Source organism: Formica exsecta, unplaced genomic scaffold, assembly GCF_003651465.1.
Source record: "Formica exsecta isolate Colony F162 unplaced genomic scaffold, ASM365146v1 scaffold253, whole genome shotgun sequence".
In the NCBI taxonomy this organism is placed as follows: Eukaryota; Metazoa; Arthropoda; class Insecta; order Hymenoptera; family Formicidae; genus Formica; species Formica exsecta.
The window spans coordinates 108,036-126,958 of record NW_021849803.1 but is presented as its reverse complement, the minus strand read 5'-3'; the positions used below and the strand labels follow the sequence as shown (position 1 = coordinate 126,958).

The 18,923-nt window shown below is 33.7% G+C and overlaps 1 protein-coding gene across 5 annotated transcripts in view; it reads left to right on the top strand.

The window, feature by feature from the left end:
- The window catches only part of LOC115236501, a 174,156-nt gene extending 156,897 nt beyond the window's left edge, over positions 1–17,259 (top strand). The window contains exons 7-10 of one of the 5 annotated variants that reach the window (XR_003884199.1): positions 615–769; positions 14,858–14,968; positions 16,698–16,901; positions 17,040–17,259. Coding sequence is in view for 4 of the 5 variants with exons in the window: in XM_029809001.1 (XP_029664861.1) it covers positions 615–769; positions 6,781–6,953 (328 nt within the window). In the remaining variant the exon portion in view is untranslated. Of the gene's footprint in view, positions 1–614; positions 770–6,780; positions 7,110–14,857; positions 14,969–15,984; positions 16,008–16,697; positions 16,916–17,039 lie in introns of those variants that run through there. The other 4 variants (XM_029809003.1, XM_029809005.1, XM_029809001.1 and 1 more) reach the window with 4 other exon arrangements.
- Positions 17,260–18,923: the final 1,664 nt, after the last annotated feature.

Here is an 18,923-nt window from a genome sequence, read left to right as displayed (position 1 = left end):
TAAATCGGCAGACAAGGCCTGGTCGAGATTGACATACGCGAGACTAGAGAGGAATTTCTCCAACAGCATTCTACGTCCACTCGGCGAAATCACTTCCCTTTCTCTTCTTCCTAACCACTCGATAACGTGAATGTATAGGGTGTCTCAGGTTTCTCGCATTTCTTTCCATTTACCGATGGAAGTTGATTTTTTGTAAGCAAGGAAGCGATTAAAAATTACCAGAAATTAAACTTAGAAGTGCAAGAAAAAATATTAAAATATTAATCTTTATTTAATTTGAAATACAAAATTTTTAAATTTAAGTAGAACCTTATATACAACTTGAAGCTTAATTAAAGCTAAGGAGACCAATATAATTTTAATTTGAGTTCAAAGTTTCAAAATTTATAAAAAATGTTTAACAAAATTTTAATTCAAGGATTCATGAGAAAAATATTTAAGGTTTTGTTTTAAGCTTCGAAATAAGATAAGATCGAATCGAATTTTTATGCTACGGAAAATTCCACTCCAGATTGGTCAAAGGAGAATACACAAAGACATCCTATACATATGCGTAGAGTTTCGGTCACGATATGTAAACTGGAGAGAAACTCACGTCTCGATCTCGTTTTCAGCGAGAACAGAACGACGGAGATCTCGGCGGGCAAGGAGGTCCTCGTGATTGTCAGTACTCTCATCGTGGAGAGGGCCAGTCCAAGGCACGCCGGGAACTATAGCTGCGTGGTGCCTGGCAAAGCCAAGACCACCGTCGCGGTCCACGTTCTCAACGGTGAGTATGTCCTTTACGTGAACACGTCTGCCACCCTCTCGTTATATAGCTTTTCCCTCTCACTCGTCTTGAGAGGAGAAGGAGAATTTTGCCGGCATGTCGATAGTTACTTATCAAAGCTGAGCGAAGTTTCTCTCCATAGTCGGGAGACTTCGAATCATTATGCGCGATATGGTTTAACAATTTTGAAAGTTAAATCGCGTCGCAACTGGATGTCTTCTTTCCATCTCGAGCTCGTTTCTACGATTTTCTCCCTTGGTGATTTCCGCTCTGCGATCGGAGCGCGAATCTTATACGCACAGAACTGCATTTCTGAGCTCAAACGAACGATTACGCGAAGCTACATACGTCAAGTTTTGTCGGAAATTGAAGTTACTTTAGCTTTTAAGGGTGACTTTGACTATACGAAAGGGAAATATATATATATATATATATAGCAGTAAATTCTGTGTATAATGTACGCTCGAGATTTAAATGGAGAATTGTGGAATACAGCTCCGATAGAAGAATATTTCTTGTCATTAAAATTTTTGGAAACTCAAGTTTTACCTTCAAAGACGAAAATGATTTCATTTGCTTTTCTTATCTGTATATATTTTCTCTTACAATTAATTGAAGTTTCGATAGAAGAAACGAGCATTTTCTCCTCACATGCTTCAAATCTCCTTCAAAGACGAAAATGATTTCATTTGCTTTTCTTATCTGTATATATTTTCTCTTACAATTAATTGAAGCATTTTCTCCTCACATGCTTCAAATCTTCTTATGCGAACGTTTTGCACAAATATCCTCTCGTTGTTTAATGCTTTTCACGGTGTTAAAATGAAGGCAGAGCAAGTTCCCACGACGACCCTAGTTACTTATCAAACTTGAATGGACTTGCTCGTCGCAAGAGTCGGCGGGAATACGAAACGAGGTATAAATCGCAGGGGATTCGCGCGGTGATTATTCACAGTTGAGCCGCGCGTTTTTCGCTCGCCACCATCCGGATACAGCTAACCGCGTGAAACATAAGCGAGCAACATTCACGACGACCGCCTTTCTCTCTCCAGCAATGTAGAATGTTAATGTCGCTGTAGCTCTTCATTATAGAGGGTCGTGCGCGACCCTCCGCCGGCATTTCCGAAAATTTGCGAGGACGCTTAATTTATTCCGGCCAACCGCGTTCGCGTGATAGGAAAATATTGTGCGTTTTATCACGCGTACTGCCGCCAGGAAACGCCGTTTTTCGCAGTTCTTTACCACCTAGCGACGAAATGGGTATTCCGAATATTCTGTCACGTTTCGAAAAATGACGCAGAGTAGGATTTTTTATTTATCATTATATATCTGGTTTCTCATAGCTATTTTAAAGAATGTTTTTTTCTAGATTTCGTGATGCATATAACACAAAGAAGAAAAAAATATGATGAAAAAAATTTCTTAATAAGACATTTTCCTAATAAGCAATATATTTTCGATTTTCTATAAACATTCTACTAGTCTATATCAATTCCATTATCAAGAATTATTAAAAACGAGATATCTTTTTGGAGGAGACTAACATATGTAGCAACATTAGCGACGAAGGAAAAATCTCATTTCTCTCGATGTTCAAAGAAAATTCTGAAGAACAAGAAAAACCACTCGCGCGAATCTATAGTGATATGTCATAAAACAAGCTGTTAATCGTATATCTAGCGTCGTATGGTCTGTGATGTGTAATGCGATTGAGACGCAAGGGTGATGAAGAAATCCCTCGCAGAGCGGACACCTTTTCCGGCGAGCATCGGTAAGACGGGAAACTCCCCTTTATCCCGTAATGCGCTTAGCAGATGTACCGAAAACTCGACGAGAAACCCTGAGGGAAAGAAGAGGTCGTGTTTTCTCTCTCTCTTCTCTTCTCCTTCTGTCTCTCTTTTTCTCTCGCGCGCGCGAAGGGGCGACATTATCCATTCAATGGCTCACGCACGATGTCGTACTCGTCTCGTGGATCACGCTCGATTGCGCTTATTTCAGGGTACCTAATCACGCGTATTCTGTGACACGTGCAGAAAAAAAACAAAGAGGATACCTCTTATTGTTAGTCCACTGAGTTAAATCATATGGAATATGAATTTCTGCAAGACGCATCGAATGACTCTATCGCGAGCAAAAAATAATTAATATTAATAATATAGTTAAAATAATTAATATTGATTACATGTAATATAAATGGGCTTCTAATGAAGTAGCATTTTATAGAGATAAATACACAGGTGAATTCTTATCGATATAAAAAAGTGATAATCTTGCAAGCTTTTAAACAGCATCCAATAATAGCATCTTGAAAATATTTTTTATATAAGAGAAGAGAGAATATCTTCTTATAGATTGTTCTACGGAGAGAATAAGAGATCATTGATCCCTGAAGCTTTTAGCCGTGATCGCCAAGAAAAACAGAAGCAGAGAAAACAAACAACGCGGATCATACAACATTGATTAAATATAATACACGATAAATATTTACAATACTATAATATTTACAACATAAAAGTATTATTCTATAAAAAAGTACAATGCAATCTTCACATAATATTTCTAACGAAGAATAAAGCTTTTAGTAGAAATAAAACTCAGAAATATTATTGTAAAAATATGCCTTTGTGATTTAAGAAAATAGTACGCCGTTGACGAAAGCGTTGGGAGAAAAAACCGGAGAAGAATAAACACCTCGCAGATCTTACGCTTTTGGCTGTAAACGTACAAATATGTTTACTATAAAACGGTGTCTTTAGAAAAATCACCATTTTCGATTCGAAGTATAATTGTGCGTAAATGCAAATAAAATCTTATTTTATAAGAACAACGAGAAAAAGAATCGATTCTCTCTTAATTCACTTTATTGGAAAACCGAAAAACGTTCAATGTTAAATACGAGAAAATGAAGCGGGAGAATAAAGTATGCAAGAAATTGCATCAGGAATATAGAATCATTGTCTGCGTAAAAAAACACACACATACATACACACGACCTGCAACTCGTTGAAAAATTGACACGGTAGCAAAGTTGTTACGAAGAATAGGATTTACACTCAATCGTAGGAAACAGGGGAAACGGTCTTGTATTTGGCTGACAGGCTGACATCAATGCACTTTTAGTAACGTTAAGCGAGGACAGTGCCCCCCTCCCCCCCTAGCTCGGAGGAGGCTAGCATCCGTTTTGACGTAGCTGACGACGGTGCAAATCTTTGATACATTGACAATGCACAATGTGCATTGTGCTCCTCTTTTTCTGATGGTCCATAAACGCGAAATTCGCGCGTTTGCCAAGACGGCGGGAAAAAAAGGACGGTCTTCTTCGCAAGATAAGACGAGTTTTCTTCGCCGGGGTGGCTGTATTCCCGAGATGAACAGAATGTCGATAGGGGAATGGGAAATGAAAAGAGATACGAAAGTAACGTCCATCTCTTCTCTCTCGCGGACATAATGCCCGCCGCTTTCAACAACTCGCTTCTTCGTTCCCAGGCCACTTCTCAAAAATAAACTCAACGCAAGAAAATCTTAATCTTTCGCGCGTCTGTCATAATCTCGAAGATGCATCTTTGATCTTTCTGTCATCGTTTCATTCTTCTCGAATGCATTCATTTCTGTCGCTTTAACGCCGCTTCAATCTCACAAATTATGTTTCGTTTAGATTAATCTCCCGAAATGATTTTAATCAGTAATATTTTAAAGAGAAAATTCAGAGAAAAATATGTTGCCATTGCGTTAATTTATATTTTACATTAATATTATCATTACATGTTGATAAAAATTCTCATTTCTTTAATACGCGTTTCTTATGAAGTGCTCAGAAAGGAGAAGATACTGAATTGATGAAATGGAAACTTTGAATAATTTCGAGAAATTTTGTAAAGTGTGGAAAATTTATAGGAACTCTCAGCTAGTTTTGATTCACATCGCCAATAAATTCTCAGCAGCAAGCTCTCACATCTCATGGAACATCGAATTTATGTTTCGTTTTTCACCGACATCGAGTCGACTACGGAGAGATATGAACGTATATATTTTGGCCGTCGCGCATCTCTAGTCGCGTAGATTTTTTCCATCCGTGCTCCAACGAACATCGCGAGAATGGGAAGCACAATGGCATAAGATTCAAACAACGTCGTTGATTGCGCATAGGCGCAATCTTTATTCAACGTCGCGTCGTCCGCCGTTAGCAACCTCGTACAGACAACGACGACCGGGAAACCACGTTTCATGGAAATGGAAATGCCAGCAGCCTAATGTGACGGCGGTATGGAAATGAGACGAGTCGTGAGGGGTTGACGGAGAGAAAGAGAGAGACAGAGAAAGAGAGAGAGAGAGAGAGAGAGATGACCGGGGGTGAGTGGTTGCACCGGAGAGAGGGCAGTGAATACACCTCGACGGGAAAGGAGCGCGTTATCGCGCGACCACTTTTTTCGTCCATTTGCGAGCTTTATTCCGAGCAGCGGCGACGACGGCGACGAGCTCACGTCTGCTAAAGCGCATCTAATGCTTCCTGACCTGAGGCTTACGTGCGCGGGTAAGAAAGGCGTTAACCTCGGACGAGCATAATAAGGCACTCGCGCTCGCGCGCGCGGAAGACAGACGACTTTGCAGCACGGAGGGCGATTGCGATAGCGTCGCGATGCGACGCGATTTCGCCCTTTCGTTGTAACGTCGGGCTTTTCGCGTAGCAACATTTTAGCCCTTTCAATACCGAAACTTTATGTATTCGGAGAGAAATCTGAATTTTTCATGAGTTTTTTTTTCTTTCTACATCGCTATATATAAGGGTTTAAGAGAATTTTGGGGCGCTTGAATAGACTGGTTTTTTGGCCGTAAAGAAGTTTACAGTTTGAAATCCGAGATTTTATGATGGAAATTACGGCTCTCGTATTATTAAGGAAAATATTATACTATATAAAATATATGGGATATATTAAAAGTATAACATTTTCCATGGATATGTATAAGGCTTCAGCATACGTGTATGCGTTAATTCTTCTTTTACCAAGAATATGGGCCATTTGATCACTTTAAATTTTAAATACATATTCTTGCATTTATTTGATGTAAATTTTTGAATTTTTCTCTTTGTTAATAATATGTGCCTCGTTACAAAATATCGCTTATAAAATTAGATAGTAGAATAATAAAGTAGTATAAATCTCGATATATACATATATTGATAAGTAATATAAATCTCAATATATACTATTGATCAACGCTCTTTATTAATTTCGAGACTTAAGCATAATTAAAATTTTATCATTTTTTACTCTTCAAAATTCCCGTCTTTGATATATAATGAGATATAATTATAAATTTAAAATAATCAACAGGTTTGCATATATTGACATATTTATATAAAAATTCTTATTTTTGGAAATAGCTTATTAATGACTACTAGTTTTATTACTATTACGTGAAAGTAGAGTTTTGTAGTTCTTGGTCCTATAGCCCGTGGCATTCATAGTTATCCACATTGATCCAAGTACGAGATAAATGGCATTGTGACGCATTAGGAACAATGTCAGCCACAGAGGTTCCATACTCTGGTATTGATCGAATTGAGTCTGCCAATTCAGACCGTCATTAACGTATTCGAGCGATTTGGTGCCTGACTAAGATTATTAGTGAGTTAAATACTCTCTAGTGTGTGTAATTTCCAAGTATACTCCATGCCAGGAAAATAAGGCAACGTGAGTGGATATTAGTTGCTATCAGTCTCTAATGAATTAGTTGATCCTTGAATATACTTGTGTATATTTGTAACGTAATTGGATATTTAATACTGAATATATATGTCAATCCTGTATTTTTTCCTTACATGCATTTATTTAACGTAATATTATATGAAGACTTTAATTAAATTGTGATTATAATTATCAGATATGCAAAAATTAAAAATTTTACAGTTTGGTACCGTAACATATATATTTCTTTCATTATTATTTCACCAAGACTGTATTTTATAAAGCATCTGATGATTTCTTTAAATTATATATATGTATACGTAGAAAGTTTTACGGTGACGCGAAACATTCAACGACTTTCGGAAGCAGCAAAGTGCAACCAAGAAACTACTTGCGAAAGTGCCTTGGCGTGGTCAGTTTTACACCATTGTTCTCGTAACATGGGCTCATCGTTAAATACGGGAGAACAACTAAAACAAGAAGACAAACTCATATAAATCTTTGCATAAAAACAAGGAAATTTATGATGCATTCCAACAGATTTTGGTATAGCGTACATACAAAAACGTATTTGTTGTAACGAATGTTGTAATAATATCACGCTATTTGTGAGAGCAGTAATTAAAACATACATATTTACAGCCCATATGTATAAAGGATTTAAATATATAAGAAATTTAATGCTTGCGTAAAAACAGATTAACATTGCTAATAACATAAAATAATCATCGGTCACATATTGATAAATTTTGTTTCGAAAAAAAGATAAGATAATTGAAATAACTAATAATATAAATATATAATAATTTGAATAAAATTAAATTTTTCTGGTAATAATGATTGTATCAAATATGAACATAAAATTATATCATTTTATACAATATCAGGATTGTACGCTCGATTGTTTTAAATATTTGTTACTGAAAAAATACTTTTTGTAATGTATAAATAACATCGATAACGAGAGAGAGAATAAAATTGAATATAAAGTATGCAATACATAATATACATATAATTAAAATTGTAATTAGAACGTGTCGTATATAAGATTGTTGTGATATCGTGGAAATTTGATTTTGTTTTTATAAAATAATTTTATTGTTAAAATATATTCAACTGAAACCCAATTATAGCATTAAAGCTGATTTTAAATAAACATTTCAATGATTTTGATTTTGGTCGATCCATCAAAGCGTATTCTCAATCTAACTCAATTTGTATACAACCAAATAAATTTTGTATCTTTATATAAATAATTTACCAGCCAAAATTAATACGTACGGATAAATGAGATTAGTTTTTAGTGATCTCGTCTATTTAATATATAATGTGTGGAAAATGATAAGCATCTATTTATAAAGTTTTTACCTTTAATCTGTAAATTTTGGTACTTGCTATTTGTTTACACTTTACAATAAAATATTGTGTTTTTAATAGACAGCATATTTCGCTATTTTTTTTCAAAGAACAAACGATGAAATTCAGCATACAATTATGGGGTTTATAAACTTTCCATGAAAATAATGCAATAATAAGAAAAAATATAAGCGCTATATATACATTCCACAGAACTAATTTCAATAAACACTACTAAAGTATTTTTTGAAGGAATAAATCAACTTTTCAAATTTCTAATCTAAAATAAAATTGTAAAAAATATTTACTTTATCATTTATATTACATCTTAATATTCGATTAATAGAAAAAGCTTAGTTATTGAGGCATTTATCCAAATAAGCGCTGCATCCTTGATTGGACATGTGTCCGATAAAATTTTATTTCACGATCTGCTAAAGACATACGACATCCCCTCGACCATTTCCGGCGATGTAGCTCCACATGAGAAATTGTTCCGCGGTAAGATACAGTCGTGCCCTGTGGCTCGGCGACGTAATCCGGTAATTTCTCTTTCCTGTCTAGTCTAGCTTGGGCGATGAGCCCGAGACGAGCACGAGAGCGAAGGTTAGGCAGGACCAATTAAAATGCCACTCGCGGGCCCCAATGCCTCCGCTGCTAATCAACTTGGAACCGCGCAATGTTTGGGTCATTAAGGTGCGCTTTCGGGGCCCGAATTTCCAAGCTGAATGTCCTTAAGCCAATTACATGGACTCTCCATTCCACTCCGGCATCCACCGCGACTTTAATTCCGCCGCCGCGGTAAAACGCCACCTTGATTAATCGATTCTGATTTAATTTCGAGGAAGGTACGAACTGCAACCGCACTGCTATCATGTCTTGTTGCGTGTTTATTTAATGGATGTATCGTAATAGATTGATATAATGTCGACGTATCATTAAAAATAATACTGGAGATGAAGTAAGATACAATTGCTGATTGAGATAAATTGGCACATCAAGACAGGATAATATACCAATATTTGAAAGAGGGAAGAAATAATCTATCAGATCTATATGATATGAAAAATTAATAACGTTTTTATTTTAATTTTCAATAAGTACTGATAATATGAAATATATATAATAAAGCGCTTTCGGGGCCCGAATTTCCAAGCTGAATGTCCTTAAGCCAATTACATGGACTCTCCATTCCACTCCGGCATCCACCGCGACTTTAATTCCGCCGCCGCGGTAAAACGCCACCTTGATTAATCGATTCTGATTTAATTTCGAGGAAGGTACGAACTGCAACCGCACTGCTATCATGTCTTGTTGCGTGTTTATTTAATGGATGTATCGTAATAGATTGATATAATGTCGACGTATCATTAAAAATAATACTGGAGATGAAGTAAGATACAATTGCTGATTGAGATAAATTGGCACATCAAGACAGGATAATATACCAATATTTGAAAGAGGGAAGAAATAATCTATCAGATCTATATGATATGAAAAATTAATAACGTTTTTATTTTAATTTTCAATAAGTACTGATAATATGAAATATATATAATAAATATATATTTAATATAATAGAGAGAGAGAGAGAGAGAGAGAGATCAAATTTCTTTTTTATATTTTAAGCTATTATTATTTTTTTTTATCTTTATACAATATTTCTCGTTACTACTTTCTTAAATTTGTTATAAAAGCAATTAATAAAGAATGTAGTCTAATGTGTGCTTCAAACATAGATTATATGTAATATATTTATTTAAATTATATTGCTTACATAATATTATATATAAATTTAATTTGTACTAATTGAGAAAGAGGGTTAATATAAGAATATTATATTAAAAATGCTACTGCTTATCTCGTCGTGTATATAAATAATTTTATAAAATAATTTTAAATATTGTTGAGAAAATAAAAGGAATGAAAAAAATCAAGGGTAAAAAACCGATCTTTTTTTCTTGTATAGTACAAACGAGCATAAAAGACATTTAACGATTGATCTATTTCTTTGCCATCGAAAGAGAGAGCCACCAAAGTTATCGAAGGCTAAAAATAACCCAACCTCGGGGTGGAGTGAAGTAATAGAGACGAAGGTCCTTTGGAACGTGGCTCTCGTGGCAATTCGGTCCTTCTGTCGACAACTTCAGATTCCCACCGCAAAATTGTAGAGGTAGGAAGCGAGCAATACTAAATTCTAGTACGTGATCGCGCGTGGTGCCGATATAGAATGGATCCGATATAAACGGAAAATATAACCCAAATCGAAAGGTCGCTCAAACCTGTGATTCGTATTTCGATTCAATGATTACTGTTTTCTTAACTTTATTAGCATTGCATACATATAATGTTTTAAAATTCGCATTTGTATCTTCTTAATGAGATTTTTTAATTAATTTAGAGTTACGTTTTATTTAACTAACTATAATATTTAAGCATTAATAGCTCTTTAATTTCTTCATAAATGGATTTCCTGAAGTCGGAGAAAATTATTATTTTTTTTTTTTCAAAATTTCTTTCAAATATTTCTTTTAAATATATTTATAATTATTAAACAAAACAGAAAAAATTAAAAAATATTTGAAATCTATGAAAAAAATAATGTATACATACATAGCCCTATTGTGCGTTAAAATTAATTATTCGTGAAAGGATTTTACATACTAAAACTCTCTCTTTCTCTTAATGTATACATATGTGTCAATATTCCTGAAGAGATTAATTATGCGATACAATAATATAAACATGTATTTGTACATAAACTGTTTCAAGAGGCGCACAAATGTGTGAATGGAAGTAGAAGGTCGTTAACATTATCAGAAATTATTATACGCATACAGAGACATATATGAATAGTTGTTATCTGTATTGTTAAGAGATGGATCGCGGAAATTGATTTATCAATGGTAAATAACGAGAAGAGAATAAATAACGAGCTCCAATAAATTGTAGCCGGATGTTTCCAGATTTATAATAATAGGGCACTGCGAGGAACACAGCCGTAGGATATATATCGGAAAGCATAAATCATAGAGCCTCCCACTGATCTCGGACCTTTTCCACGGATCTCATCATCAATTTCTTTCCGTTATCTCTACCAAGTATACGACCAAAAGTTGACATTAAGCACTCAATGTGTCATCGCAACGGTCATGTCTCGCCTCGTAAATTATATGTCAAAATAAATTTTCAGGCACATCGCAACAAGATACTTTATCTATTTTTAAATGCGGAAGTCGTAATTTCTCGATTGAGAATATCACGACGTGTTTAGAAGTAAAAGGTTTGGTGGTCTGCCATAGAGATGCAAATCAAATTATGTAAATCTTTATACGAAGGAAATAAAAGGCAATCAAGAGCCAATGCGGTAATTTGTGCACATGTAAACCTATTATTTATGTAATCTATTTATTATACATACAATATTTAATATATATTTTGAGATATAAAGATAAAAATATAAATATAAAGTAAAAATAAATAACATAAAACATTTAATTATATATATAAAGTTAATTTAAAAATATTTCGAAATATCTCAAATATATTTTTTGACCATTTTATAACATTGGGCAAAATATCTAGCTCTCGCATCCAATCCTTACGATTCCAAATCGAAAGATTAAATCTAAAGTCCCGGCTTGTGGTCAGCCAAGGGACAAACATCGGGAATTGAAATTCTTAACACTGAATGAGCGGGATAGGAAGTGACTAATAGGAAGTTCTGCCCCTATGGCGCTAAAGGGGTGACGAACGCCCGACCGCATACAGGAAATGTATCCAATGGACATGAATCGAAATAGCAATGAGGAATAGAGGCGAACAACGGTGAATAGACTGGCAACCGTGGCTTTTTGATTGCTATAACATATATTTTGAATTATCGCCATATTGAGTTATATGTTCTTACACAATGAAAATATTACTGTAATATATCTACAATTTTTGAAAAGTATATAATTGAATAAGTTTTTAAACATATCTTTCTTGCTTTTATGTCCAATAAAATATATAATGCAAATAAAGAAAGTATTATATCATTTATCTGCAAATTATGGTTGAAGAAAAAAACTGTTCTTTTATTTAATGACGTTATATTTTAATGTTGTTATATTTTTAACATCATTAAATAATGACGTTATTTTTTTCGCATTTATTTTGAACAATTTAAAGCGATTTTACGCTTTTCACGATAGTGATTAGTCCACTTATGTCTTCTTAGTTCTTTATATTTAACCGTAGAAGCAATGAAATATTGAGCATCCTTTCAAGTACGTTATCTCGATATTACATTTAAAAGATGAAACCAAGTCATGGTGGCTTCTAGTTAAAAGCCGGCTCTCCAAAACCTTTTTCCCACGTTAAGATTAAAAATCCGTCGACGAAGTAAGGAAGGGAGAAAGGAAGGAAGGGATCTCTTACGTGATCAAGAAAGTTCTTTGGTAATCATTAAACCGTCGAAGAACGTTCTCAACAAGGCCGACCGTCGGCGCTCCCGTGGTATTTTATTGAAAAATGCCGGGTTCTCTCCTGCCAGGGCTGATGGAACGAATGCCTGGATTAAGACCAGTAAAGGAGATCTTAGGATCTCTGATTTTTTTGCGAGTCGACCGGAAGAAAAATCTGTGGCCGGTCAGGCAAGGAAAAAAAAGTCTATGGAAGATGCGCGCGAAGTAAGATCAGTGACGAGGAAAATCAGAAAAGGCAGTGAAACTGAAACGCGCAAGAAAGAGAGAACAAATATAAAGAAATGAAAAGGAGAGACGCTAGAGAAGTTGGGAAAACGAAAAAACTTGAGACTCAGTAAAGAATCGAGGGAGCAAGTGGGTTAGGCCAAGGGACAGTGGTTCTCGAGACGGCGAGAACGAAGGGTGGAGGGAAGCGAAGAAGCTGTAAGTCGGTAGGCGGGGGGTGGTGATCGAGTGGGACGAATTGACAAATTCCAGGGCGATCCTGGAACACGGCCAGGACCGCGATTTCTATCGCCGAGTATGCCGACAACAAACAGAAAAAGAATAACGGGCCGAAAGAACGCCCATGCTCGGGTCGGATCGAATGATCGATAGCCGCGAATAATGCTTGGGAAATCTTGGCAGCAAAAAGTATTTATCAGTATTATTCCTGTGGGAGCTTTGACGCTGTCCCGGTGATTAAAACTCAATACCCGACGATCTTCTAACAATTTTCTCAGACGAAACAAACGATTCAGACTTAATTTTAGACCAATGAATTAGTCTTTTTTCAAATGTGTGCAAATCAATGGATCAATGGAAAAAAGAATCTTGTGCATGCATATTAATCAATATATTAACATTTTCAATAAAATAATGTGTCAAAAATTACTAAAAATTTTATTAATTATCTTGATTTGAAATAGAGATGATTCGAAAGTAAAAGAGATTATTTATCCAACATATACGTTTGAGAAAGTTATCAGAACTAATATTTTATCACAAGATTTTTGTTTAATCAATTTAGTCAATCTATTTTATATAAATAGACTATTCTTAAAGATCTTATTTTTTTAGTGTGCAATTCAATAACATTGCATTTTATTATTATGAAAGCAGTATTGATGCGAATGAAAAATAAAGAAATAATGCATTAATGGACTGAAAAAAAATCAAGTGTTTTTGTTTTGCGAATAGCTGGAGGCTCGTAAAAATATTCTACCCGATTAAGTGGAAACTTTTTTAATTGGAAAACAGATCACGCGCAGCAAGGCGTCAGAATAATACTGATACGATGGAGAAGTAGTAGCGAACTGTTCTCGAAACGCTACTGTCAAAACAAAGACGCAATTTACCGATGGAATCATTGAATTAGGTTTTGTAAGCAAACGCAACAAATGGAAAGGAGACTTAACAATGTATTTATTTTTAATTTTGAGACTGTGTCATATACCAATGTATACTAGTAAACGGAGGGAGAATAATTAAAAATATAATTAATCAAGTATATCTGAATTTAATTAAGTCAAAAAAAATTTTTATCTACAAGTATATTGCTTTTCTAAAATCTGTTACCCATCTCATTAAAGAAAAAATTAACAATTGATTAAGAGATCGACAATATATATCGTAAAATGATCAAATATATGTTAAATATACAAATTATATAAGTTTTTAATTTTAGAGATAAATTATTTATAATTAGAGAATTTTTTTTTTTATAGTTAAATTATCAAGTTAAAATACAAATTTGTGAAAATTACGGTTGATGAAAAACACTCAGAATATTAACGTAGAAATATTTTATTGATCTGAGAGACATTTTAATTGCATCCTGGTGCATATCACGAATATCTATGTATTCGCATATATATGAACGCGACATCGAAGCGCCGAGCGTTGTAAGAGCCATTAATAAGAGTCGCTTAATTTCACGAGAACCCGCAGGCCTCAACTATTATCTGGAAAATGTAACTTGTTCGAAGAACGATTAAACGGAGGCCACGAAAATATGTCAACCCGCAGCGGCTTGCATCTGACGGGAAACCTATAGATGGAACACAACCATTAATGAGATGACAAATGTGTTCTTGTCGACGAGAAACGCACGCTTTGTGCGAAAATTGGATATTTAATATCATAATTTAAACTGTTATTAATTTAAACTGTTTATATCGATCTTTCACTGATTTTATTACAATAAACATTCTTGTCAACGTAATAAGCAAAGAGTCAAAGAAGAAAACCAATTAAGTTCAGGAACCGAACTTCTCTCAGGAAATATGACAAACGCATTATTCTTGAAAATTAAAATTGTATTACTTTCATAGATATATTTATTTGATTTGAAAGATGTATTCAATAGAATTTTCGATCTGTGACAGTTTCATCTCTGTTGTAAATATATATTATATAATTTGCTTAATTTGTACAATAAAAATCTAAAAAATGTGGAAACTAAATTGAATTGTATTTTCTTTTTGCTCTTTAATTACTGCCTGTCATTGACAGATTATTTCTTCGCTTAGTCTCATTTGATAAATTGAACAATATGGTTTTAACCGAAAGATGTAATAATCCCGATGTAATTTCAGGTGAACTGCCAGCCGCCGTGCACGACGGCAACGGAGTTTCGAGAGCGTTCCTTAATCTTTGGCTGGTTCACCTGACGATGAGCTATGTCTTCACCAGATGACAGTATTAAGGTGAGTGATAATACAGAGAAAGTTTTCAGCAAACTTTGTCGGAATATATATTTTTTTGACAAAAATAACAAGGTATATTGTCATGAGATATGATACCACACTTTACATATTATGATTTTAATATCGAAGAAAAAAGCGGGATTTATGATGTATTACATATGAGTTTCAGATTTTTTAATGAGAAATTCTCTCTCTCTCTCTCTATTTTAAAAGAGCCAATTATTTTTGCTTTGGCAAAATTCAAATTTTAAAGTGCATTAAAGTTACATAAACGCACTTATAAACTCATGCAATATGTATGTAAGTGCATATAAAGTATATGTAGGTATAATTTTTATAGCTGATGTTATTTTAATAAGTTTTTCAATATTATAAACTTTTAATCTAATTTTTTAATATAAATTTGTGATATACTTTTTAATATTATTAACTTATCCGTAATTTGAAAAAATAATTATCTCTATATAAGATTATTTTTTGTTCTTATATTTAAAAAAAATGTTAACCGGAAAAATATAAAAGTAAATGAATGAAAATAGGGAAAGTTGTCTTTCTCATGAAACTTCTGAATATAATACGAGAATGTGAAAGTATGAACGACCTCGCAATTTCGAACCCTGAAAATTGCTTTGCGGATTATTAAATAATCATGCCCGATAATCCACTACCGTGAAATTGGCATATCGAAATTTGTTTGAAAATAATCCACACCGCTGTTGAAAATCGTTATGATGCCGTCATGAATTGTTGCAATAAAATTAAGATGCCGCATTTATATTATGATTATTCTGAATTATTTGAATAGTTTTCATAATGCTTCATAAAACGCTTTAGGCGGTTGTCGAAAATAATTTCTTGTTTTCCTGGAAAATCTTCGTTAAATCTCCCTTCAACCTTTTCGAGTTTATCATACCTTTTCATGTTGCTTTTTTTGCAGGCTGACCATATACTCTTTGTTTTCTCATGGTACAAGTTGTCTTTCTTTTTCTGACAATTTTGGTCTTTTTTTTATGTAGCCGCCTAAATCCGAGTTTTAGATGAGTTCTCAGGAAGCTCATCGACTTATAAAAAGCTCGAGCCAACAGAGTTTCTGGGTTAACGCGAAATATACATATTTCCGCGAGAGAAGAAAAGAAGAGCGAAAGGATCACCGTGGCTTCTCGGAGATATCGAATCCCTTATGCGATAGCGAATCGATCGACATGAATGTTATTTTGAATAACTTCGGATCAGAAACAGGATTTTATTTCAAAAATGTTTAGTTGAGAAACGAAATAAATAATGATATTTTTTGAATGTTTGAAAGACTGCATAACAATTAAATATATGCAAAATACATATCGTATATTTAAAATGATTTTTGTGGTATACAATATTCGCAAAAATTCGCATACTTCTTTTCGACTACATATTTTTCCACAAATCAGATTTACAGTGCATAAATAGAATTTGTAGCATTCATATTTTTCCTCATTCTAATTATGTATAATTTTATGTAAGATATAAATTGAATAATTTAAGATAGAGAAAATTTAAACAAAATTATTTGCATTTTTATTTATATATAGTGTTATACATAACTCTATATATCATGTACTAATTACGTCATTGCTTATGCATTTTGATTCTTATTTGCTGTTTTCCTTTGATTCCAAAGTTTTTCGGCTAATTATGTGAAGACTTCAATTAAAGTTTTAATGATATTAATAACTTCCAATTTTATTTCAAGCACCAGCATTTTCGACCGGTAATGAAATCACGTGATGGGGTTGCCGTTATCGGAAATTTTATTAGAGCCACGTAATCCGATGTTTCGTCGATGAGCTTTTTTTCTCGTGCATCGTATACGTAATTACATGAGACACTAACTAATTAAAAACGGCTAACTAGAGCAAAAAATGAGATGACGTTCTTCGAAGGTATTATTAGAAAGGTAAATGTGGCATTCTACAAATTTAAATAATTGCATTCCAACTTTATTTGATTAATCAGCAAGTAAAATGTTTTACGAAATCTGAAAAAAAGAAACAAACTTTTAAATATACTTTCTTTATATATATATTTTTTGCAGCTGAAAAAGTGTAACGAAAAAACCGTTTATTCGGAAGATTATATAAATCCCATAGAGAGAAAAGTTGCTCTAGATTGCTAATTTATGTTTATGAGTATGTTATCGTGATTTTAAATTTTTTAGATATAGACTTAAATTGTCGAAAATCACGATTCAAATTGAAACAATTTGCTTAAATGAAATTTAAATGCGCCAAAATTTACGCTTTGATGGACAATATTTATTTGCTCAATTATTAGTTGCTCGATCATAAGAATTAAGTATTGTAAACAACATGAAAATTTACAACTTCAGCCTTTATTATTATTTATATGATTTCACCTCTGTGTCAAATAACTTCCAACTTAATTACAAACAAAATGTATATTTGTTATATTATTTATTGGATGTTTTGTAATTATTTTCGCATCCATGCACAATTTAAAAAAATAAAGAATAATTGTTTTCATCTAATTATTACATCGAAATAATCGAATGTATGGAGACTCTCTCCAATTTATTTTATTATCGATATATTGAATTAAAGTGAAACTTATATTTGTAGAATTTTTATTGAAATTTTTTGCAATATGATATGTATGACAGCCTTTTGTAAAACTAAATTTTGCAAAATGTAATAAATGCTACTTTGTATTATACAAAAAATATTACGCGAATATTTTTTTATTCCGCATATACATATTTTATTATATTTGTTCGTTTATATATTTGTTACAATTTAAAATATTATTGCATTAAGCAAATTTTTTTATTAAAAATTCTACTTGAAAATATAATTAAATTTTTCTATAATAGGATATTAGGCTTCTTTTTGTATCAAAATTAAGAAATAAAAATATAAAAATAATTTATAGCAACATATAATTAAATATTTTCAAATAAATTATTTTAACAATTTATTTTTATAGTAGGAAAACTGTTAGGCTTCAAACTTAATTTTTAACTAATTGTTATATACCCGAACAGAGAGAGAGAGAGAGAGAAAAAAAGAGAGAGAGCATATGGATTCTTAAATAGCTTCCAACTTAAATTGCTCAAAACTGGCTTCTGCGTGGTGTGTGGTTTCCTTTTATATAAATGTTGAAAATTACTTTAACTAGGTAAACTAAAGCTAAGTTCTGCATTTATCTTCGACTTCATATTTTTAACTGTTTGCAATCGTCAATTAATTAAGCATTTCAGAAAAATCTTGCATTAGCACATACATAATTTTTTTATTACGATAATTTATTGCGCTATAAGACTTAGCAAAATTATTACCCTGTATTATCGCTTGTCCACTACGTGACAACAATTTCACTTGCGTATTACCGAGCTTCCAGCTGTTATCGAGAAATGAATGGCGTTGCGTACCAACGATAATTGCAAGTTTTCGCGCGTTTGCCATCGAAGCGGCGGGATCGCGCAACCGCATCATAAAGCAACGCGAGCGCCGGATCATCCATATCGCGGCTCTCGAATGCGTAACGTGAATTAACCGATATTCATAATTCAAGCTTTTATCGTCGCCGCGTCGAATCCCCCATTGTGAAGATATAATTTCGCGATGAACCGCGGGAGGAAGCGGGGATTCGGGCGAGGTGACGGGGATGGTGAATGCGGGGGGTGAAGGAACAGAGGGTTGGAAAGGGGGAGGGAAAGGGGGTTGATGCTGCGGCATTGCCGTATGACGGCTTCCGCGGAAACTATAGCTTATACGATATAGTTTCTACCGCGGTATCTCTCACCTCTGCGCTTTCATTATCAGCCGCCATAGATCACGGCGTGAGCTCCTATGACGTCACATCCGTCCATCCCTCATCGCAAAACACCGTTGTTATAGGTGGGTACAACACACAACGAGAGAGAGAGAGAGAGAGAGAGAGAGGAGTACACTACTCTTTC